This window comes from Dermacentor albipictus, chromosome 9 (genome assembly GCF_038994185.2).
Source record: "Dermacentor albipictus isolate Rhodes 1998 colony chromosome 9, USDA_Dalb.pri_finalv2, whole genome shotgun sequence".
NCBI lineage: Eukaryota > Metazoa > Arthropoda > Arachnida > Ixodida > Ixodidae > Dermacentor > Dermacentor albipictus.
In genome coordinates this window covers 52,877,061-52,902,345 of record NC_091829.1, presented here as the reverse complement: position 1 = coordinate 52,902,345, position 25,285 = coordinate 52,877,061, and the positions used below count along the sequence as shown (strand labels likewise).

The 25,285-nt window shown below is 49.4% G+C and overlaps 2 protein-coding genes across 3 annotated transcripts in view; one reads left to right on the top strand and one right to left on the bottom strand.

Annotated features, from left to right (window-relative positions):
• The window catches only part of LOC135918290 (uncharacterized), a 343,130-nt gene that overhangs the window by 231,372 nt on the left and 86,473 nt on the right, over positions 1-25,285 (bottom strand). Inside the window, exon 6 of one of the 2 annotated variants that reach the window (XM_070525721.1) lies at positions 19,181-19,303. The exons of the other annotated variant lie outside the window; for it this stretch is intronic. The gene's annotated coding sequence lies outside the window, so the exon portion shown is untranslated. Of the gene's footprint in view, positions 1-19,180; positions 19,304-25,285 lie in introns of those variants that run through there. 2 annotated transcript variants of the gene reach the window in all.
• LOC135918288 (uncharacterized) overlaps positions 20,794-25,285 on the top strand; it is a 73,068-nt gene continuing 68,576 nt past the window's right edge. Inside the window, exon 1 of the mRNA XM_065451948.2 lies at positions 20,794-21,009. Within this exon, the coding sequence (XP_065308020.1) occupies positions 20,917-21,009 (93 nt within the window). The 5' untranslated portion in view covers positions 20,794-20,916. The remainder of the gene's footprint in view (positions 21,010-25,285) is intronic.

Below are 25,285 nucleotides of genomic sequence, written 5' to 3'. Positions count from 1 at the left end.
CTCTACTACAGTTCTTCATCACATCGACTGGCCTAAATACACGTTGCTCATGGAGAAGAATTGCCAAGAGATCCAGGACTGTCTGCCTGACAGCATCGAGAAGCTAATTAACGCCGCTGCTCAAGAAGCCACAAGACCTCTTGGGCCTATTCCTAAATTTTCTGAATTCGAAGCAGAATCGGAGCGGCTTCGAACAATCCGCCGTCGCGCGGCGAGAAGGTACAGGCGCACCAAGTCCATCTACGACCTAAGGGAGGCGAGACGCATACAGAAAAAGATCCAGTGTCGGATCAACTCTCTGCAGTGTCTAAGATGAAAAATCTTCTGTGATTCTCTTGATCCGCATAAACCCCTGTCACATATATGTAGAACAGTGCGTGGTCTTCCAACACCACCGCAACAACGCCACCCCGACAAGTGCCTGGCTCTCTGCCAACGTCGCAGAGAGATCGACGTGGCGGAGCACTTCTGCTTCAAGGTTGCTGGTCTACCACCATCGTTCGCTACACGTGATCCCCGTGATGTTCCAATCTCGCGGGATTCTCGTATAGACAATCCGTTTTCCATCGAGGAGTTGCAGGCGGCGTTGGCAGCGTGCAGACGTTCCTCATCGCCTGGGCCTGACGGGGTGACATACGCAGCTCTTGGAAACATCGCTCAAACAGCCCGGCATGCTCCTCTAGACATGTACAATAATTCATAGCGGGAAGGAGAAGTTCCTGCTGCATGGAAGTCCAGCAGCCTTGTGCCTTTGCTCAAGAAAGGCAAACCACCCCTTGACGTGGCGTCTTATCGTCCCATTGCTCTGGCCGGTTGTCTAGGAAAGGTGATAGGGAGGATGGTGCTGACGTGTCCAGAGTGGTATCTAGAACACTACAAGTTATACCCTGACGCTATGGTAGGCTTTCGACGCGGACGCTCTTCTATAGACAACGTCATAGATCTTGTCTCGTCTGTTAAGCACGAAAAAAGACTCAGGAGACTGTAGCGGCGATGTTCTTGGATGTTAAAGGCGCATATGATAACGTAACCCATCAAGCCATCCTGGACGCCTTGGACGGTGTCGGCCTAGGCGGCCTTGTTTTTCGGTGGATATCCAACTTCTTGAAGGACACGTCATTCTTTGTGCAAACAGAGGATGGTGCGTCATCACAACGCAACACCTAACGAGGCGTACCACAAGGCGGAGTCTTGAGCCCCACTCTATTTAACCTGGTGCACATCGACCTGGTTCATACCCTTCCGGAATCCGTCCATACGTCGATCTATGCAGACGATATATGCATTTGGTCATCAGGAGCGACGCGTCCACAGGTGCGCGCCAGACTTCAAAAAGCGGCCACACTAACAACAGGTTATGTTCGAGCACGAGGTCTGGAGCTGTCCTGCAAGAAGTGCTCTGTAGTCGCTTTCACGCGTAAAGCAACGAAACCGTACGTTATCAGAATCATCAATGTCAGAGGTTGAAGCAGGGAAGTTAAACTGAAAGGGAAGTGCTTGGCCCTTAACAGGTAGATTTTGGCACTAGCTAAAGCATTAAATTTTACGGTCAATGTAAATGGGCCACTACGGCGCTTCTGCGTGTGGCGGGAAACATATTAGGCAGAATGTAGTTGGCCTGGTCGCACGTCGATTCGCAGCACGGAACATGTACCGGGATGAAAAAAAGGCTGAGCTAGTGGTCACAAAATAATAAATGCGTGCGTGAATGCTCGGAGCATAACATCCGTAAGAGCAATAAAAACGCAACAAAAAGACTGCAGCCATATTAGGGCACCCGAAGCATCAATTAAAGACTCCCACACCTTTATAAGAGATGAAGGCAGTAGCATCTTTTAAGGAGACGATATGCTGCGGTAGATGAGAGATGTCGTAACTGATAACATCGGCAAGAAGCAAAGCGTTAATCTACCCTCAAAGAGTTGCAGCAACAAGGACAGCTGAGACCTAAAAAATTGATGTGCAATGTACTCCGTTTCAAAACTGAGGAAATGTATCTAATGACATGGCAGCAGTGCCAGGTGGAGCCGCAATACACCTAATCAAATATCTGGGTCCAAAGAGCAAGTCACAGCTGACTTGTGCATAGAACAAGTGATTAAAATAAAGCAAATTACGTTTCGCCCCTGAAGAATCCGCCCAGCCACAGAAGAACACAGTATAGATCAATAAAGTTTTCAATCACTCACTCATTTGCACCTGTGAAACCAAGGTTAATTGATCTATAAAGACAGGTGTGATAAAGATAAGACAAGCTCGTACAGACCCCTTACAGTCACGTCATATCATAAGAAGCCAACACTGACACCAAGGACAACATAGGGGAAATTACTTGTGCGTAATAAATAAAATAGAAAAACGATTAAATAATGGAAATAAAAGTGGAATAAAAAACAGCTTGCCGCAGGTGGAGAACGATCCCACAACCTTCGCATTTTGCGTGCGATGCTCTACCAATTGAGCTACCGCGTCGCCGTTTTTCTATCCACTTTCTAGCATACTTATGCTTCCTAGTAGAACACTAGGAGTGTTAGCCAGCGCCACCACTCACAGACCTTGGTGACGGATGTGGACCATTCTTTCTGCCGGAGGCGTTACCAAAAAGTGATGTTTTAGGGCGAAGGCTACCGGTCAATAAACACACACATGCTACCTGAAGGCATCAATGTTGACGGATTCGAGACCCTCGTTCCCCGCCTGCGGTAATTTTTTTGATCCACTTTCATTTCTGGTAATTTATCGTTTCTCTATTTCATTTATTACGCACAAGTAATTTCCCCTATGTTGTCCTTGGTGTCAGTGGTTGTTGGCTTCTTATGATATGACTAATAAAAACGGGCCCCTCGGTTAACCTCCTTCTCGTTTATTACAGTAACGTCAGTAATATAGAGAATGGCAATGCAATCTATAAAATTACAGCTGTCGAAGCGGGTGGCCAAAGATCTGGCTGGCGATCTAGACACGCAGACAGATGGGCGGACGGATGGACCGAGAGACTAAATACACGAAAGTGCCTCGAGCAACCAGATACGCGGCCACTTTGCGTGTATTCGCGGGCTCCTTTCACACTCGAAAAAACACCTTTACGTAGCATGTATTGAGCAACAGAAAGCTGTACCGGGAGTTTTTCGTGTTGCTCTAAAGTTGTCTCATTGATTCTTTTCGTCTCAATATCTGAGAAGTTGAATAAATAATCAAGACTAATTATGTAATTAGGGGAAATGCATACCACTATCGGAGTACCTACAAGCGATGATCAGCAACATTAGCTTGCTTCTATCCAGCTATGTGGCATTTGCACCTTTTTAAATCTTGGTGCATGATATATACTGCATCCTGCCTTATAGGTTGCACCCAAATCTCCTGTCTTACCTTTCCGGGTTTGATATTGAAAAATAGATGAAAGTCGATCTCCTCGAAGCTGGACACTGAGTCACGGTAGGTTAAAACTCTCTGCAGTGGTGTAGTATAACATCCAGCTAATAAACTCGCACATTTTACTCTGTATACATATGGTGACATGCTCCGTTCTTTTGCATTACTGTCTTTCGCACTTTTCACCAGATAACTGAAGGAAGTCGTTTATCATGTATAATCTGCTCAGTTGACTTCACATCCAATTGTTCGTATAATTAAGCGTTACAAGTTACCCTAAGTAAGCCTTCTTTTACTAAACATATTTTACTCAAGATAGACGTTTCATTTTTTTAGAATTAGGAAACATTAAATATTAGATTCGATATTGGAAAATAGCATTTCCGAAATATTTACGTTGTATTTCTGAACTATTCATATTAAACTTCATTCAAACATTTCGTGATTAGAACACTCCTACTTATGTCCTGCGTTGCTAAAGTACGTTGTTATAGTTTTTCCTCACATGGGACTTTCAGGGGCCCTGATTGATGCCTTGTTACTCTAAGTGACAAAAGTGATGCGATGTTGCAATGGCTACAAGTGTAACCTCACACCTTTGTAACCTTGGAAAGAGCAATTATTTATGTACAAAAGGAAATTCGCATTGCCAGTAAACTCTGAAGTTGACACTTTAGCGTCGAAAAAGCCTATATCCACACTAAAAAAGAAGTGGCAGTTTTGACCGAAAGGCGAAGCCTCGATTGCGCTGGCAAATTAGTAGACAGATAGACAAAGTAAGGATGATAGATTTATCGGCCGCAGATACTTGTAAACATATGTATACTAACTAAATTAACAAGCATGGTGTCAGGAGCGTTAAAGCAAACACGAACACATCTCACTCGATGATTGCCGAAACTCGCGCTCAGAACTCTGGAATGAGGACTCGCGGCAAAACAGCGAGCGAATTGACCTTAGTGGTGCCTCTCGCATCAACGCGAACTATGCTGCGAAAACAGAGCTTGCGGCGGACTCTCTCGCCATCGCATATGGCTTTGAAGACAGCGCGGCCCGGGCGCATTTTTACAATTGCTGTTAGGTACAGCGGGGCGTGGCGTTTCTCATGGCGCTCGACTGTTTCTGCACAGCTGCGAGTAAGAGCGGGTGCAAGAGAGGAAATCTGGGGTCCTTTGCTCCTTGAATATGGGACTCTGCCTAGGCCCTACGGAGGAGGTTTCTTAGCGCGTGTTGTATGCGTTTGTCCTCTAGACATGCTGGCATTGCGGAGTGAGCTCGAGTCTGTTTACGCTCCGCCGCTGGCTGCCAGCGCTGTGAGGCAGTGGGAACGGATGCCCCATTTGGTGATCGCTGTGTCTGAAGGGACATGGTTCTAACTGGTGTTGTATACGTCGTGGGTCGCTTCTTTCGTCGCGACGATAGATTGCATTTTTTACAAGCACTGCTCCAGGAGGGCACATTTAACCGGCAAACGGAGGCCTCAGGGAGCACCTGAGAGTATAATAAAGCTGGCGGCGCAGGATCTCTAGGGCACCCAAGGGATAGCCAGGGGATCAAAGCTGGAAGCAGGGCGGCCCGTGGGTTAGGGCCGCGGCGGCCCAAACGTGCTAGGGGATGTTCGCATAAAAAATTGGCTGTCCTTGATAGCGGACAGTGAATTTTATACACCCCTGGCACACGCAGGCACCCGAGTTCTAGCTTTGATGTCCCCGTTGCCGCTGTGGTGTCCTGCAGGTGCCGCGAATAATTCGAAATAATGACTCATTGTCTCAGTTTGCTAAAAACACGCTTGAAGAAATATAATTACGTCCAGCCGCCAACTTGCGACGCTCAGTTCAGCACTACCGCGCCCCGCGAGTTCTGCTCGCATGACTAGGGACAAGCGTCTACAACGCGCGCTAAGAAACTCCTCCGCAGTGCCTAGGCAGAGTCATACATTCAAGCAAAAGCCCCCAGTTTCCTCTCTTACACCCGCTCTTACTCGCGCATGCGCAATCATCTGGCGTCTCCGCAAGCGCCACGCCCCGCTGCACCCAATAGCAATTGTAAATACGCCGCTACCCGGCGCCGTAGGAAAGGGCTAGGAAAAGGCAGCGCTCGCCGTGCTCATGACACTTGCGCCGTCCCCTGTCAAGTGGTTTTTCTACGGAAATAATGAAGCACAGAGACACCAATTCGCAACCACTAATAGCTTGCCTTCCTTACCCACATCGATCAAGGACGGCCCTTCCACTCGAAGAGTCGGCGCAGCCAAACAGACCGACAGGGTCGGCGTAGTCCCTTCCTCTGAACTGGTCCGAGCAGAGGCCGTAGCCGTTATACATCTGCGCTCGTCAGCCCCGTTAGGACTCCCCATTTAGCATAATTTCGCCCTATGTCACATCTAATGATGCACAAAATGCCACGTGGTCATGAATAAAGCACACTTAAAAGCCAAACCTAGGTTTAGAGTACGCAGAAGCGACTAAAAAATTCTGCCCTTGTAGGCAAAGGTTGAAAAGTGAAGCCAGAGTAAGTCGTCACATAAGTAACCAGAACTTCTTGTAATTCAAAACGGAAAGAGTGACTATGTATTTTTTTCTACTTCTGCTGTGTTCAGGAACATCTGAAGGGCGTAATGTAATAACAAAACCTGACAACCGGAATGCTCTCCTGCCTAACCAGTTTGTGCAGCAACTATCTGTATACCTTGCAAATTCTAATAATTCAAAGCATTCAAATAAATTGCAAGTCTTCTACTCGTGGAAAGAGTGTAGAGCAGCCGCTAACATATACTGAAGCACAATTTCCGTCTGAACATCAGCCAGCATCAATCGGCCAAGAAGCTTCAGCTTCTTACAACACGGCAGAAAAATGCGCCGCGCCTAAACAAGAAAGATATTCAATTGAAAACAAGTGCGGAAGATCTTTCGGTGCATCCTATAGTTCCTGTGATAAGCACAGCGCTTGGTTCTTCATAACGACCGCATCAAAAAGCTTGCTTACCTCTCGTCCACTGGGAAACGGAAACATTTCTCCCTGGTGTTGATCCCCGAGTTGCCACACCACACAGCCGCGCAGCATGCTTTGTATGCTTTCCTCAGTTTTTGCGACACTTTCGGGACATTCGCAGGCATAGAAAGTTTCAAAATTCAAAGCATTCAAAAAACCTTCTCATGCATAAAAAACGGAGAAAATGGAAGTCGATGCCCACGCGATAAGAGCGAAAGCGCCGCCCTTTGGCGCACCAAATAAAGCGACCAAACGAACATATAGGACGCCGAGAGAGAGAGAGAGAAACTTTAGTTGATTCTTTCAAGGATTTAGCGTCTCGAGGTCTCCATCGTCTTCTTGGGCGTCGGCGACTTGGAGCGTCTTCCGGCAAGGGTGGGCCCCTATTCCAGGGCTCCAATGAGCCTAGCTACCTCACTAACGTGCTGCACTAAGGCCCATTGGGCCGCGAGCTCGCAGCTGGTAAGCCGACTCCCATTGCTCCGCACACGGGTTACCGTGTTGGTGGAATGATTGATTGTGTTTACATTCCCATGTGACATCATAGAGTGTGGGTGTGGTCCTGCACCATGGGTAGGTGTCCCTGTATTGTGTTGGGTACATTTCGTGTAGGATGTATAAATTTGGGAAGGAGTTTGTCTGCAATCTGCGCCAACTCGTTGCTTCCTCCTTCGTTAGAGCTTTGCAAGCGTTACTTCCAGTGTTGCTTCAGTGGGGTGTCTACCTACCTCAGTAGTTCGGATGTTTCTGTGGGGCATACCAGTCCCCTCTCTCTGGTGTACTTTTCGACGCAGCGTGCAGCCTCTTGTAGCCTCCCTTGTTTTTCTCCCAGTAAACCTTGCATGACCCAAACCGTGACGTCGTCCGCGTACATGGCGTGTTGGATGCCCTGGATCTCGCCGAGTCGTTTTGCCAGGCCGATCATCGCCACATTAAATAGCACGCACAATATCACAGAGCCTTGGGGTGTGCCTTAACACGGTGTGGAGAAGGTGTCGCTTCTCAACTCCCTCGGCCCTACCGTTGCCGTTCTGTCGGCTAGGAAGTCCTCGATGTAGTGGTGTCGCCGCAAAAGAGTACAGCCAAAAACACATTTCATTTCGACACATAGTTGCATCGCTTCGCTTTATTGTTATGTAGGTTGAAAAGATGGAGCCACATACGCAAAAGGTATTGAATTTTTCATTGGCTACCATTGTCATGGCGACGCTTTATTGTCAGTACCGAAACTAACCCCACTGTCCACCCAATTGTCTTACGTCGACCACGAAAACGGGCGGATGGATTTAAAAAAAAAAAGAAGCTACTGGTCTCTATAGTAGGTACAAAAGATCCGCTGGTTTTTATTTCGATAGCCATTTAATGGACACCCAAGGCGGATTTCTGCTGTCGCCGTCAACGTGAGGTGCGATGTAAAGTCAAAGTGCGATAAAATCTTCGCGGCGCGCCATATGCAGTATGTGCGAGTGAAAGCGTGCGAGGGTGAGCCTGCAATGGCAGTTCAATTTCGCGCACGCATTCTAGGAAAGCGGGGAAGAAGCGTGCAGACTTCCGTCACGTGGTAGGCGCTAGGGGGAGGGGAGGGAGGGGGCGTTCTACTTTAGTTGTCCCAGGCAGCCCGGAGTAGATCGCCCCCTCCCTCCCCTCCCCCTGGAGCCTTGCAGGCGACGAAAGATGGCACGCAATCTAGGAAAGCGGGGAAGAAGCCTGCCGTGTTCCGTCGCGCGCAAAGGTTGAGGGGGAGTGGAGGGGGCGTTTTATTGAGGGGGGGACCGGGCGGCGGCACGCATCCGCCTGGGGTACTCTATCTTAAAGGGGAACTGCGACGGGGACAGAGTACAGCCGCGAGCTGTGTTTTCACTGCTTAGTTCGCGTTGACGCGAGAAACAGCACGAAGGTCGATTCGCTCGCTGCTGCAGCCACGCTTCCCCACTCCAGCGTTTCGACAGAGACTTTGCGCGGTCCTCGAGCGATACGTTTTCATGTTTGCTTTGCGCGCGTAACACCATGCTTGTTAGTTTAGGTAGTACGCCTATGTTTACAAGTTTCTACGGCCGAAGAAGCTACTATGCTTAGTTCGTACAGATGTCCACTAATTTCTTATCGCAATCTGCGCTTCGCCTTTCGGGTATAACACGCCCCTTTCAACGGAGAAGTTTATGCAACCATAATTTTTTATCGGGAAACACACGCCGGGAGAAGGAACATGCCTCGCATTGTTCACAAGCGCCATTATGCAGATTTCACGCTTGTTTTGTGCTGTTTTATTGAAATGAATACTGAGCTGTGTGTTGTATGCCTAATTCCAAAGGAGATATGGACTTTTATTTTTTTTGACCGATACTAAAATTCCTACAAACTAGAGGCTAAGACCGTCGCTATTAAGAAAAAAAAACTATTGATATCATTGAGAGTTCTGTGCTAATACTCTGATAGATATGATGAACGCGGTAGTACAAGAAAGACCAGCCATTAAGTATTCTTCAGAAAACAGTGACAGTATTCTTCAGAAAATAGTGACCGAAATTGAAGTGGAAAATGCAAGGGAAGGAATACCGCGGTTGAAGAAAACGCCGAATCAAGCCTAGTGTAAGGAAGAAGAAGTACGCCGTGCAGAGCTCCGCAGCCGGCTCGCCAATGCTACTGAAGTGGGGCTCGGGCTAGACGCTGTTCCTGGTGTGACTGGCTAAGCCTACGCTGTTGCGTCTTCTTGTCCGCGCCCATCGTGCCGTCCACAGCCATGTCGGACTTCTTTGCCATATTTGGTGGAGGTGCTGGGTACGCTTCAATCGTAGTCGCCGAGGTATTCCCAGGGAATGTTTTTTCCATTCTCGTTCCAGCGATGCTTTCAGGGCCACTATGCTTGTGTGCTTATGGGGGCGGATCTACTCTTCAAGAATAGCCCACACACAAAACTTCACATGGTTTCGGTCAGGGTCGTTCCTCAGTCAGTCTCCAGCTGAAGTTAAGTCGTGCATGAGAGTGCAACACACTGCTGTGGCGTCGATTTTCTGTTCGATTGTTTTGTGCTGAAGCGCTGTCCTGCTACGAATTCCAAGATTACTCGTAAAAGTGGGACTGGGATGATGGCTGGCTGATGACACTCTAGAATATACTTACGTGTATGTGGGTGCCGATCTTCGTACCTTCTGTCACAAAAACAACATGAATGCAGCCAGTGGTGGTTTTGTAAGCTCCAGCAATGACCGGTGCAGCGTGGGAGCTTCCAAAATGTATCCATCTGGTTGTACCAGCAGCAAGGTTTGACGTCGGAGCAGAAGGAAAAAGAAGTGCGCCGTGCAGAGCTCCGCAGCCGGATCGCCAATGCTACTGAAGTGGGGCTCGGGCTAGACGCTGTTCCTGGTGTGACTTGCTAAGCCTACTCTGTTGCTTCTTCTTCGCCGCGCCCAATCGTGCCGTCCACAGCCGTGTCGGACTTCTTTGCCATAATTGGTGGAGGTTTGCTGGGTCTCTTGTCATCCTGGAATTGCGCAGCCGGACTCTCCCTGCCATCATGACCTCCGGAAGCGCCACGAGCTTACCACCACCTGCTCCCTAGTCCTTGTGGTTTCGCTCCCCTAAACCTGTGGTTTCGGAACCACGAAAGTGAAGTACCAAGCCGAACGGTGTTCAAGACAAAGTTCAGCGAGCTTCGTGCCAAACAGCGCCTGCAGTCGTGGTCTCAGCAGCCTGGTGAGACCTTTACCAGCTACATCGCTGATGTCATCGATCTCTGTAAACGCGTCGATGCATCCATGACTGAGGGCAATAAGATAAAGCATATAATGAATGTACTCATAATGCTCATTTCAAAGAGCCCCTCTACTGTTGCCCAAGGCATTGAACTGTGCCAAAGCTATGACGAGCTCCGCCATCAACGCATCCTCACTCGCCGTCCTGTTCCTCATCACGAATCGTTGTCGGGCTTGACCTACCGTATTCAAGATTCCACCCTCCTCTGGCAGATCAAGGCTTTCGTTCGAAAAGAAGTAGTTCGCCAGCTCTCCCTCCTCTGCAACTCACCGGATTCAAGTTCGTCCCTTAGTCCGACCCTACGACATGCTATAGAAGAGCAAATGTCCGAGGTCCTTCCTCTGGAACGGGTGCCTCCACTCGCCGCCCCATTGACTTACGCCGACACCGTCGCACGACCACGACCACCGACCTTTCGGGCTCCACCTCCGATGCCTAGCCCTGTTTTTACTCCCACGCCGCTACGACCTCCAGCCCATCGAGTGATTAATCCCTGGCGCACACCGGACAATCGGCGCATCTGCTATTCGTGCGGTATTCCCGGACACGTTGCACGCCTGTGCCGCCGCCGTCCACATCATCCACTTGACGACCCACGCACAGCCGCATACGACCATCCTTTGTCTTACGCTCCAGACCGCGATTTACCCCTTCTCCGCCCAAGCCTTCACCCAGTTTCCGACCACCGTTCTCCTTCTCCTCGTCGTCGCTCGCTCTCCCCGATGCGTTGACGTCCCTCTACCGCTGACACGGAAAACTAAGTGGCGCAGTTCCCGAGGCAAGAACTGCGTCATCGTCACAACGCTCAAGCCCTCTTCTTTCGCCGCCCAACGATATTGATGTCGCTGTTGAAGGTGTCTCTGTGCTTGCCCTCATTGACACAGGTGCCGCCATATCTGTAATTGCCGAAAAACGCTCAATTCGAAAAGTCACGACGCCTTTTTTCGGCCCTTTACTCCACACAGCCACAGCACAGCGCGTCCAGCTGGTGGCTGCGTGCACCGCCAGACTTGAAATTCAAGGAGTACTCTACACAGTCGAGTTCGCCGATCTACCTCACTGTTCCCACGATATTATTTTAGGTTGGGTTAGGTTTTAGGTTGGGACTATTTTAGGTTGGGACTCTCCCGTCACCAAGCTGTCATTGACTGCTCCCGTGCAGAAGTCGCTTTCTCTTCGCTTGGCAATGCCATATCTGATGACGTTTGGCTTTCCTGCACCAAGTTGTCCCTCACTGACGACATCCATATACCTCCGCACGCATCAGTTCTGGCACCTGTATCCTGTTCTGTTGCCTCCGACTCTACCGGACTCTTCACGCCTTCGACTGCTTTCGTTCGCCGCCACCTCTCCCAACTCCCAACTGCGCTGCTTAGCCTTCAAGCTGGTGCTACTCACCTTCCTATACACAACCACTTCCCATTGTCGATTGCGTTGCTTCGCGGTGAATCTCTCGGCACTGTGGAGCCTTACGACACCATTACCACGTCGGAACTTCCTGTTGGATCGTCAGAGGTCAACACCCTCTGCTGTAGTTCCGCACCTGCCGCATCGCCTGAAGACGTTTTCAGCTACGTCATCGACAACGCCTTAAGCCCCACGCAAAGCCATGACGTTCTCCGTCTCCTCGAGAAGTTTCGCCCTGCTTTTGGGCCGAAGTCTCTGGGCCGAACGACGACTGTATGTCACCATATTGACACTGGTTCTCACTCACCGCTACGGCAGCGACCCTACCGCGTCTCGTCCACAGAAAGACGCGTCATTGATGAGCAAGTAGGTGACATGCTAAAGCGTGGTGTCATTGAACCGTCTGACAGCCCATGGGCATCGCCAGTTGTTTTAGTTAAAAAGAAGGATGGCTCGATCCGCTCTTGCATGGATTACCGCCGCCTAAACAAAATAACCCGAAAGGATGTATATCCATTGCCGCGGATCGACGACGCCCTCGACAGCTTACAAGGTGCAGAGTTCATTTCCTCCCTCGATCTACGCTCTGGTTATTGGCACGTGCCTATGGCTGCAGAAAATAAGCCTAAAACTGCTTTCATCACACCAGATGGCTTATACGAATTTCGTGTAATGTCATTCGGACTTTGCAACGCGCCCGCAACTTTTCGGTGGATGATGGACACGACGATTCTTCGAGGCCTCAAATGGAACACGTGCTTGTGTTATTTGGATGATGTAGTAGTGTTCGCACCAGATTTTCCTACCCACCTTCATCGCTTGGAGCAGGTTTTACGCTGTCTCAGTGACGCTGGCCACCAGCTAAATCTGAAAAAATGTCACTTTGGGGCACGCAAGCTGACAATTCTCGGACATGTCGTGTCGAAGGACGGCGTTCTCCCTGATGCCGCTAAGTTCCGTGCTGTTAAAGAATTCCCGAAGCCAACGTCTCTAAAAGACTTCCGCAGTTTCATCGGCCTCTGCTCGTACTTTCGCCGCTTTATTCGAAATTTCGCTTTGATTTGGCACTTCTGACAGAACTTATTCGGGGAGACCCCAATCTTTCCGCGTGGTCCCCGACTTGCGATGATGCCTTCGCAACTCTGCGTCGCCTGTTCACAATACCACCGATACTGCGCAATTTCGATCCTACTGCTCCCACGGAAATCCATACGGATGCTAGCGGTGTTGGCCTTGGCGCTGTGCTCGCCCAGCGAAAGCCAGGCTGCCAAGAATATGTTGTTGCATACGCGAGCCGCACTCTGACGAAAGCTGAAGCGAACTATTCTGTAACGGAAAAAGAATGTCTCGTGATCATCTGGGCAATCACAAAATTTCGCCCATAACTGTACGGCTGGTCCTTAGATGTCGTTACCGATCACCACGCCCTTTGCTAGTTGTCGTCTCTCAAGGATCCCTGCGGCCGCCTAGCCCGGTGGGCACTGAGGCTCCAAGAGTACGATATCCGGGTTGTCTACCGCTCAGGCAAGAAGCACGCCGATGCCGATGCTCTTTCGCGCTCGCCTGTCCACGCCGACAGTGTCAGTGTGTCCGTCCTAGACGACCGACTTCCATTCACTTCTGTCGACATGGCTTTGGAGCAGCGCAAGGACTCCTGGGTTTCATCTTTGATAGATTACATCTCTAATTCACCTACACGCCCACCATTCCAAGCGTTACGCCGACAAGCTTCGCACTTCGCCATCCGCCACGGAATTGTCTATCGCCGTAACTACAGTTCCGACGGCCGCAAATGGCTGCTTGTAATACCTCGGCAGTTCCGCACTAATGTAAGCGCCACTTTCCACGCCGACCCTCAGTGCGCACACGCTGGTCTCTTCAAGACCTACACCAGACTACGTCATAGATTTTATTGGCGTGGTATGTACACATTTGTGCAAAAGTACACTCGCTCTTGCACAGAATGCCAACGCCGGAAGCCTGATCTTGCCGCCCTTCTGGACCTATGCAACCTTTGCCGTGCCCTTCGCGATCCTTTGACCGGGTTGGGATAGACCTCTGCGGGCCTCTGCCATACACAGCTGCTTGCAATCGCAGGGTCATTGTAGCTGTAGACCATCTCACGACGTATGCAGAAACGGCCGCTCTGCCAGCCACGACGGCTCATGACGTTGCCTCCTTCCTCCTTCAACGCTTCGTTCTACGTCATGGCGCTCCCCACGAACTCCTGAGCGACCGTGGCAGCGTCTTTCTCGCCGATGTCATTCAAGAACTTCTCGCTGAATGCCGAATTATTCATCTCTGTACCACGGCATATCACCCGCACACAAACGGATTGACAGAACGCTTTAACCGAACTCTTGGCGACATGCTTTCGATGTATCTCAACTCCAACCACACCAACTGGGATTCCATCCTTCCCTATGTCACGTACGCCTACAATACGGCACCCCAGTCAACGACGGGTTCTTCTCCCTTCTTTCTTCTATATGGCCGCGAACCATCACTTCCCATTGACACTATTCTTCGTTACCGTCCCGACTTATCAGAGGGTACACCTGTTTCCGAAGCCGCCCGGTATCCAGACAATTGCCGGCAACTAGCTCGCTCCCTTACAACGCAAGAACAAACCCTACAGAAATTTCGTCATGACGACAGGCGCCCCCCTCCCCCCCCCCCCCCCCCCCCCACCAGTTTTCGCCTGACGCTCTCGTTTGGTTGTGAGTACCTCCTACTTCGACACCAGGTGCCTCCTCTAAGTTTGTATCCCTATACCATGGGCCCTACCACATTCTACAGCAAACTTCTCCGATGAACTACGTCATCGAACCTCTCACGCCCCCAATGGACCTGCGTCGCCGAGGCCGCGAAACTGTGCCCGTAGATCGGCTCAAGCCGTATCACTACCCCTTCGTCCTCACGAAGCCTTAGGCCTCCTGTGTGGCTCCGTCTTCAGCGAGGGGGGAAGTTGTAAGGAAGAAGTGCGCCGGTGCAGAGCTCCGCAGCCGGATCACCAATGCTACTGAAGTGGGGCTCGCGCTAGACGCTGTTCCCTGTGTGACTTACTAAGCCTACGCTGTTGCGTCTTCTTGTCTGCGTCCATCGTGCCATCCACAGCCGTGTCGTACTTCTTTGCCATACTAGCAATATAGTAGGGGACCGAACCTAAAGGTTCACGACATTCAACTAACAACAAATGAGAAGTTGCTGGCAGCAGTAAAAGCTCTGTGGCTGAGACACTGGGGCTGCAGGACATTAACTACTCTGACAGTAACAGCATTCGCAGGTTGCCCTCACGCCCCAATCGCGTACCACCCATCATGATTACTTTTGCCACTCGCAAGTTGAAAGAGCAATGGAAGTCAAAGGCGAAGCTATCGAGCAAGAGAGTAGGGGGCAATATTATTTTGAAAACTTCACACCGCTACATAGGAAGCTTCCCAAATAAACAAGGATGCAGTAGCCAGCATCGTTGTCCTAAGCAGAGAAAGTGAGCATTTTTGAAGCAATCGCGTTTCAATTTCGCAATTTCAGGCTGAGCACCGTGTATCTATTTCAATTGAATGTACGTCTCCAGTGGCCGCTACGTAGGATATTTGTGAGCTTGAAGAAGGTATAAGAATGAAGTTCTTCGGTGATGCCTTTTGGATGTATACCCGGATCTGAGGCATTTGAGGTGAATATAAATTTGGATGAAGGTGTTTCTAGCGCCACAACCATCTCCAGTTTTGCCAGCATGTGAGCCTTACAACTTAGTTGGCGAGCACGGTGCCGTCAACAGGTATTTCTATAAAAAAAGGGTAATGAAGAAGCGGTCATTGGGCGTCAAAGCACAATGATCAAGTGCGTACATGAGCTTCCGAGAAACATGAGATGTTCGAGGAAAGTTACAGGCTGCTAAAGAAAACAATACCTAATATCAAGGAAAGCAGAACCACTGTGATCCTGTATTCCGTACTTTCTGTGCGTGTACAAGAAAACCGATTCAAAAAGCGCTAAGGACACGCTAACGTCGAGCATTGTTCCATCGCAATCTATGATGTTGCGATGGGATAAGTTCACATAGCCCCACGGTATAGCTACGAATGCATATTTAGTCGTTGCATAAAAACATTTATTAATGCACATATAGTCCTTGCATAAAACAAATTTTCATTTCGCCTGAACATGGCCCGTAACAAACCACGTTACATGAAGAAGTGCGGAGAGATACATTTGTTTTTTGACCACGCTGTTTGTTCGGCACACATTGATTGCCTCTCGACCATAAGGCAAAGTTATATCACTGCTCTCTGGAACAAATTTGCACAATCGTAGCTAGCAGATATGCTTCTGAGTCAGTGTGTGCACATGCTTAGAGCAGCACGTTGAAGCAATAACAAGGGGTGAAAATAGATATTCGCGGTAACGATTAGGTTCAGCTGGCTCAGTAAGATTTTTTTGGGGGTATGATCTACAATTTATCGTGGGCGAGGAGGGTAGTATAGAGAGAGAGCGAGAGAACAACTTTAGTGAAAATGCCTGCAGAGTCGGTAAGGCTCCCTCCACGCAGGGAGGACAAGCTTTTGCAGCGATGCGGCCACTACGTCAGTCTCGTGCATTGTGCTCCTCGAGGTCTTGCTTCCTCGCTACTTCCGCGGGTCCGAGAGGGCCGCCGCTCCCTTCCTGGGTGTGCTGCCCCCCTTCTCCTCGGTTTCGCGCGGTCGCTGCCTTTCTAGAGCTGCCGAGACCTGCAGGACGGCCTTGAGTTGTGTCTCTGTCATAGCTCCTCGTTACTGCCTCTAGCTGCGGCGGGATCATCGTCTTTTCGCCGGCTTCTCGCGGATTTATGCTACAGTCCCAAAGGATGTGAGCCGCGGTGGCTCTCTCCTTCGCGCACAAACTACACATGTCACTCGAGTACATGCTCGGACACACGTGCTTAGCTAGCACCGGGGTGAGCAGGGACCCCGTCTGTAATTGCCTGTATACCACTTCCTCCTTCCGGGTAAGCCCCGGGTGAGGTGGCGGCATAGTCTTTCTGTTAAGTCTGTACCACTTCACTATTTCGTTGAAGGTGGTCATCTTGTCCTTGGCACTGCACCGCGACCAACACTCCGAGTCCGCCGTGCTTGCAGCTGCGCGGTTGGTTAGTTCTCGCGCGGCCGAGTTGGCCATCTCGTTGTGCTTCATGTTCCCGCGTTCCAACACGTCACTGCCCATGTGGGCCGGAAACCACTTGATCACCACAGCACTTTTGCGTGCGATGTCTTCGGCCTTGCGCAGTATGCGCACAGCCTCACTACATACCCTACCCTTGGCGTAGTTCTTCACTGCCATTCTGGAGTCACACAACACTGTAGTGCATCCGGGGTCAGAGACGGCCAAGGCGATGGCCGCCTCCTCCGCTCGGTGCGCCTCTCGAGTCCGGACGCTCGAAGCGGTCTTCGTTGCACCCGTCGATGCCCCTACAGCCACCACCGCGTATGCGTCGCTGCTCCCTCGATACTTCGCCGCGTCCATGTAGATGGCGCCTTCTTCTCTGGGGTGGAGGTCCACGAGACCCCTGGCCCTCGCCAACCTCCGCTCCTTGTTGTGCTCCTGGTTCACATTTCTCGGGATCGGGCAGACCCTGAGCTTTCTGGTGATGCTATCCGGTATACGTGCGTCTTTCTGCTGCTTGCCTTCCCTCGGCTCGAGGCTCGAGGCCAAATCTCGCAGTATCTGTCTTCCGGTTCTCGTTTCAGAGAGACGCTCGTGTTGCGCCGTTCTCTGTGCTTCGGTTATTTCGTCCAGCGTGTTGTGGACTCCCAGAGCCATGAATTTTACGGTGCTCGTGCTCCCGAGGAGACCGAGTGCCGCCTTATACGCCTTGGCTATGGTGGCGTCTATCTTGTTACGTTCACTCGGCCTCCAGTTGTGGAAGGCGGCCACGTACGTTATGTGGCTAATTGCGAAGGACTGAGCGAGCCTAGTGAGGCTCTCCTCCTTCCTCCCCGCTCTTCTGTTGGGCACCCTCTTGATGAGTCGCATTGCCGCGGCCGCTTTGCCCGCGAGCTTGTTGACCCCTTTTACCATTGACTCGGTTTCGCTGGATGAGCAGCCCGAGCACTCGAATCTTCTCGACCCCCGGTATTACTTGTCCTCCCGCTGTCTTGACCGTGATCTTCGGGCGCTCGTACTTGACTTCCATATCCTTTATTTTCCTGCCCACTCCTGTCGGTGGAATCACCAGCAGTTATGATTTGGTTGGAGAGCGAATGAGTCCAGACCCGTCCAGCTGCTCCTCGATGGCGTTGACCGCTTCTTGCACCGTTGTCACGATGTGTGCGACGCTTCCTTCCGGTACTCATAGCGTAACGTCGTTGGCATAGATGGTGTGCCGGACTCCAACTACTCTTTCTAGCCGGTTGGCCACCCTGATCATCACGAGGGTGAAGAGTAGCGGGGAAATCACCGAGCCATGCGGAGTTCCGACGCTGCCCAGCTTCTTCTCTTTGAGCTGCAGGTCTCCCGCGCAGATTTCGTTGGTCCGTTCTCTCAGGAAGTCTTTGATGTACTGGTGTGCCCTTCTGCCCATGTTTAGCCTGGATACTTGGGCCAGGATAGCCGAGTGCCTCACTTTATCGAAGGCGCTCTGCAAGTCCAGCCCGAGTATGGACCTGTTGTCCTTGGTGCCCGTCGTATCGTCGATGATCTCGTTCTTCAGTAAGATCACGCGTCTTGCGTCCCGAGCTTCTTCCGAAACCCGATGATGGAATTTGGGTAACGCTTTGATTCTTCCAGGTAACGCTGCCACCTGTTCATGAGAACGTACTCGAGGACCTTTCCCACAAACGAAGTGAGCGAGATCGGCCTGAGGTTCTCTATGTTGGGTGGTTTGCCAGGCTTGGGGATGGGGATCGTCTTGGCTGCTTTCCATGGCTTGGGCAGCTTTTCTTCTTGCCAGCACTTGTTGTAGAAGTTCGGGAGCGTTTCGATGGCCGCTTCGTTGAGGATCTTGAGCACTCTGTTGGTCACTCGATCGCGACCTGCGGCGGACCTGCCATTGAGATTCTGCAGGGCAACTCTGACTTCCCACGTCTGGATGTCTCGATCTGGCGTCTCGTTCTCGTTGCCTTGGTAATACGGTGTCTTTCCGTGGGGGTGGTCGGTAGGTACTTGGCGTCCAAGCGCTCCTTGACCTCGTCTTCCACGTGTTTGCAGATTGCCTTGTGTAGGATCCTTGCCAGGTTTTTGTGTCGGTGGGTCTTGGTCTTGGTTTCGTCAAGGAGGTGCCGCAGCATGTTCCACGTCTTGCCCTTGTGCAAATGTCCGTCGGCTTCGTTGCAGGCCTCGTTCTACTGTTGGGTGCATGTCATCCTGTAGTGGACCTCTATCTGCCTGTTGAGCTCGGCAATCTTCTTCCTTTCACTTCGGTTGGTTCGTCGCTTCTGCAACCTCGCCTTTATGGGCTGCTTGGCTTCTATCAAGTGGGCCAGCCGGCCGTCCATCTTGTGTATCTGTTCGTCCGTCTCCAGCTCTTTGATGGCTCCTTCCGTCGTCTCAAAGACGTTGGGCGCCCATTGCTCGATGTCCATAATGTCCAGTTGCACCGCGGGTAGCGCCTTTCGAAAGGCGTCCCAGACCGTAATGTGATGCTTCCTCATGCCGCTGTTGCCTTGGCCTTCGAGCGGTACGACGACCTCCACGATGTAGAAATCGCTGCCCAGCTCTTGGCCCGAGTTTCTCCATCTTGCTTCTCTCGATCCTTCGTCTCTCGATCCACATCTCGATCCACCAACGGAGGATCAAGAGGCTAGTACAAAGATAAATATAGAAGTTTTACCCGGCCAGCCTCACTGGCAACACATCACAAGAAAATCCGAATATGGCATTCATGTGGGACCTGCGCAGACGCCTTTCCTCGAGCAGTGGTTGCTTCTGGCATTGCAAGGCGGCACGTTTAAAACACCACAGCGTACCTTGTACGCTGTCAGCATGCTCACGTGACCATAAAAGGCGCAATTGACGCATTCAAACACAAACGTCGTGGACATGCAACGCGAAAACACTTCCAGAAACCTGGGCCGACATGAATCGTCTGTCAGCTTCGGCGTCGTACGTAACTGTTTTCCCGCGATTTCAAGCACCGCCATTGCACTCAACCCTTCGTTATCGCCGAAGTGATAACAGGGAACACACACGAAGCTGAGAGACAGTGACCGTCAGGCAAGCCTAAAACATCTTTTGGAAGGCAGCAGGCAAAGAAATTACAATTCAAATAAACTGCGGCCCTTGAAGCAGTTCACATAGGTGAAAGCCGTAGGCAGTGACGCTAGTCGCCGCCACCGCAAAGAGCCTCTGGGGAAGTGGCCACGCGACCAACCGTGTCCGGCGGGCCTGAGCTAATATGCTACCCGGGCAGGCGGTGTGCCATCTCTAATGTCAGGCGGTGAGGGGTGCTTTTTAAAACCGCCTGTACTTGGTTTCTACAAAGGAGAAAAAGATTTTATTACGTAACAAGATCACACCACGTGGCTTTTATCATACGGCAGGTAGCGACCACAGTAAAATTTTGAAATTTTGCTATACTGCCACATATATGGGAGTAAACATTCAGGGATGGACAGTTTTGGGGCGAAAAACCCACGAAAATTTTCAAACAGGCAAATTTTTGTTTACAGTGTAGATCGTGTGGTGCGCGTAATAAGTTTCCGTGTCTTGCTGATGGCCGGGAAGGCACGTGATCGCTTTGCTAAAACGCAATGCGCAAGAGAAACAGTAATACAACGTTTAATTATCCGCTTTAGGAGACCATTCTTTCGAACAGAGTCTATAATGTGCGTTTATCTGCAAAATTTGTTCTATTTTCGCGCTGTGATGGCCGGTCAGAGAGCGGTTTCTCGATAAATGAAGAAATCATAGGAAAAAAGTAAACAAGAAAGAAAGAAAGACAGATGATCTTGGAAGTTCAACACTTTGCACCATAGATTAAAATGGAGACATTATAGTTTAATAATACTGATAATTAGTGCCATACTATTATCATGGGTTCTAATGCGCAAAGACGAGAAGTGACATCATTATGGCCATGAACGATCAGTAAACTTGGCGCTCGAAGTACGGCAGAAAGATCGAGCTATTCGCAGCTACAAAAGTTATGGCAGCGTCAAGTACCATGAGTTAGCGTAAATTGATGAGGCTGCCGCACAGGTAACCTTGCACAATGCTCTGAACAAACCTACGGGGCTCGAGAAGCTATGCCCATTAATCCAAACTGAAAAATCGCCCCATTGTGTGCTGTTGCCAAGGGAGCGCAAGCGCTGCTTTCAGAACCCTCCCAGAACAGCCAGCGTAGCTTACTCAGCCCCGAACGCTCCTTGGTAGTTTTTCAACTCGCGCACTGTTCTATATTAAACCGAAGTAGACATGGCTAAGTTCAAGCTCAACGACATGCCGCAGGAGTATTTGCAATATATGCTCGACATCATGCACAAGGAAGGACACCACTATTTCTATCACGTAAGCTGTACAGATGCTTACTTCTCCCTTATTCCGTCTGTCATTTTCCCTTACCCCCTCCCCCCGTGCAGGGTAGCAAACCGGAATCTCATCCAGTTAACATCACTTCCTTTCCCATCGCGTTTACCTCTCCCTCTCTCTCTCTCTACAAACAGGCATGAAGGAAAATTGAGGAGGCGAACGATAACAGCGATGCCCTGTACGTTAAAGAATGTGGAAAATGGAAAGCAAGGTTCATTGCAGAAGAACCTAAGGTATACGATCCTATAGCACACACTGGGAAGCGGACACGTAAAAGTTTATTTGATAGTTAAACCCTCGATCGATTATAGTGCCAGAGTAAACACCCAACGGACTGGAATGCATCTAGGTGCTGCAATAGCTATAGGGCCGAAGGAGCCGGTTAAGTAGGTCTGTTAAGCTTGAAGCAGTATATGCGCGTTTACTTATGTTACTGTGGTATTGGAGGGGACGCTTCCTTTAAAGGCGTTTAAGGGATTTATTTTTAATATCTGTATGTAAAAAAGAGTAGCCGGCACCAATCAAGGCCACAGCATCTGCTAAGCATCATATAATTATGTAAGCGGAAGCTCGGTGATGTGATCGCTCATCTGCTGTTCAAGTGGATATTTCAGTTCAAAAACACTGAAGGTGCATTAAATGTGGTCGATCTTCTAAGTGCTAAGTGGTAGGCAAGTTAGTTTGATGCGCCAAATGGCACTTGTGTAGCACTTGGAGGTATCCGTGAAGCTCAGAAGCATGTGCTCGGATAGCATGTTTCCGGACAAATGCAACGGAACGCGAGAAGTTGCCTTCTTTGCGTGTGTGATGGACGCGTAAGGTATCTCACTGTATGACGATTCTTAATAAGTCGAACGACGTGGACGTCGTCTTACCGCAGGCCCTTCTAAAAGAGCCCGTGGAAAACAGAGACAAATTATGCAGATGCAACATACATATTGAAATCCATCTGAAACGCAATCTTCATGAAGCGCTTTCAAGGCCAGCTTCAAAGATAAATCTACGTACTGTAGATATAGAGGACTATTCGTGCAAAGCTATAGGTTTGAAATACAAGCGGTTGCGTCGCGAACTCCTCGAAAATGTAGACCTTCTTCGTACGAAACTGAAACAACAGGAACAAAAGCAAAAAAAAGCGCCCATTTCTGCACGCCGTCAAAGCATCATCTCGGTAGGCCCCGAGATGATGCTTCATCTCGGTGGCCCCCGAGGTGAAGCATCATCTCGGGGGCCACCACTCGCTACGGCCCGCGGCGCGCTGAAAGAATCTCGGAGGCAATGTGCTGGGACTCTCATTGTATCCGCTAACTACCATGTGCACGCATCTTCTACTTAGATGTTGTTCAGAGGTTACTGTTAAAGGAAAATTGAACAATTATAGGCTCTGCGGAATGGCTAAGATTGCCTAAGCGGTGTTTACCACTGATTTGTTACCGATTAGCCAAGAAGCGACATTCTGGTGCAGCTGCATCCTTTAGCGCAATGCCGTAAACCCAAATGCCATCGGCCCATTTGTTTCCATCGTCAATGTATGCAGCGCACAATCTCAAGCAACGCTTAGGTTGAGCACCCCGCCATTGTCACGAATGTGTCCCACTCAAGAGATCAAATAGTATTCGCAGAACCATCTAAACTGCTCAACAAGGCGAAGGTAAGGGATATTCAAAATTATAACGTGAGAAAGGCTGATGGAGCCGTAAAAGATGGACGCAGCATGAAATCAGTGAGAAGAAAACTTGACCTAGGACAAGCCAAGATGTGAGAACTGAAAGATAAGCAGGGTAATATCATCAGTAATTTAAAGGATGTAGTAAAGGCAGTGGCAGTATTCTATACTGACCTGTAGAGTAGCCAGAGGAGCCGCGCTACCTTCATTCGAACAATCAGTGAACAATATAGAGAGGCTAATTCTATACCTAACGCTAAAGTTAGAAGGGCCTCCCAAGATATCACTCGGGGAAGAGCGGCAATAATGATGGAATCACAGTCAATTTAATGAAAGATGCACATATCACACTTTAAAAGCTTGCGGACCATTGCACACAATGTCTCACAACTTCAAATGCTCCCGGGAACTGGAAGGACGCCAACATTATACTAATCCACAAAGTGGGAGATATTAACGAATTCAAAAGTTTTTATAGATCCATTAGCTTACTTTCAGTAGTGCAAAATATATTCACCAAGATAGTTTACAAAAGAATAAGGGCAGCGCTTGGCTTCAGTCAACCAAGAGAACAGGCTGGGTTCAGGAAAGTTGCTCTACAATGGATCACATCCATGTCATCAATCAGGTAATCGAAAAATCTGCACAGTACAATCAACATCTCTACATAGCTTTCACATATTATGATATTACATTTCATTCGGTAGACACCAGCACTCCTAGAGGCACTAGATAATCAAGGAGTACTCAAGGCATACGTGAATACTTTGGGAAATACAAAGACTCCACAGATAGGTTGGTTATCCACAAGAAGACTAGAAAGATACGTATAAAGAAAGGGGTCAAGCAAGGAGACATAATCTCTCCAATGCTACTCACTGCATGCTTGGAAGAAGTATCCAAGTAGTGAAGCAATGTAGGGGGCTAGTTTGTGGACGTTCACGATTATAGGGCGCTTAATGCTACTCTGACGATTTTAGGTACGCAGGTGTCTCCACGCCCCGACCTTCATTTGAAATCGTCAGTGTAACGCTAAGCGCAACATAATCATGAAGAAGTATTGGAGCTAATAAACTGGGAAGGATTAGGAGTGAGGATCAACGGAGAATATTTCAGCAGCCTTCGGTTTGCAGATGACATTGTCCTGTTCAGCAACACTGGGGACGAATTACAACGAATACTTGAGGACCAGAGTTGCCAGATGCTGCCGAGCAAATAAGCAAATAACCACCCCAAAACAAGCCCGAAAAAAGCGGCGCGACTTTTGCTAAGAAGCCCAAAAGAAGCGGACGATAACAGATTTTCTCATTCTTGCAAATCTTTTAATTATAGTATTTAAAAATCGTACAAATACGAAGGGAAGGAAAACAAATCACTTTAATTATTTTGAACAGCAGCAATATCAGCAAGAATGAGCGAAAACACTAATGCACTTTTTAACATTGTCCCCAGTGTAGTCTGCACCCTGTTCATTGCGCGTTTGCCAGTACATGAATGAAGTTACTTGTTGACTCCACCAATCAATGTTTGATTTCACGGTTCAACTACATACAGTAATCGTCGGATGTGTTCAGCACATCAGGAAAACCCTCCGCGTCCACTTCGGAATCATACATGTTTTTAGAGTTGAGTAGCTGCAACATTTTTAATGTCGGTTGAAAGTCCCGGCAGCAAAGACCTCGAAACTTTAGGCCATAACGTACGTGCAGGATGCCGCTCAACATAGGATTCTTCATTATGTTTCGGTGGTGCGACTTCACCAGCTTCATGTGCGAGAGCACGCGCTCGACATCGGCATTGCTAAGAGACATGGCCAAAAACGACGGAGCGAACTCTGCTATTTCCTTGAAACAACTTTCGCCGCTTGCATCCTTGAAATCTAGCACTTCTACCCAGAAAGAAGCGCCGTCCTTGTTGTTTACATTTTTCCAAGAAAGGAGGCACAGCCGTCTATACTGAGTATCCAGGAGTCCTACATCACCCTTGAACAGTTTGAGGAGAGGCACATCCTGAAGGGGCAGTTTTACCTGGCTCAGTATGTTCTCGGGCGAGAATGATTTCATGGAATTCCAAAGATGAATGTTGGGAGGAAGCCTACGGGCATTAAAATAACTATATTTGCAGGAAAAGCGCGAGTAAGCCCAAAAAAACGCGACAAGCGACTGTAAAAATTTACAAGTGACTCGGTGAAAAAAGAAGCCCACATTCGCTTCTATTAAGCGGAACTGGCAACCCTGTTGAGGACCCTAACAGAGAAAGTGCAAGAGTGGGGTGGAAAAGTGTGTTCTGTTTTATATGCAAAAGACAAAGATAATGAACCATCACCTCAAAAGGGAAGAAGAGCACAAGATGGCCAGTCAGCCTTTAAACTGGTGGGCAACATTGTGAAGCTATGAAGGGAGAGCTGTGGGCGCGTGGCTGCTGCACTTGTGTTACGCGGCAAGTAGTCCGGCAGAGTTGACAGTGAGTTGGTTGCTCGGTGCAGACGCTGAATAGACGCAGCATCCAGTTGCGACAGTTTCGGGTTTATAACATAAAATATATAAAATATCGCTATTAGTAAGCGCATTCTTGTGCGGCATTGATGCG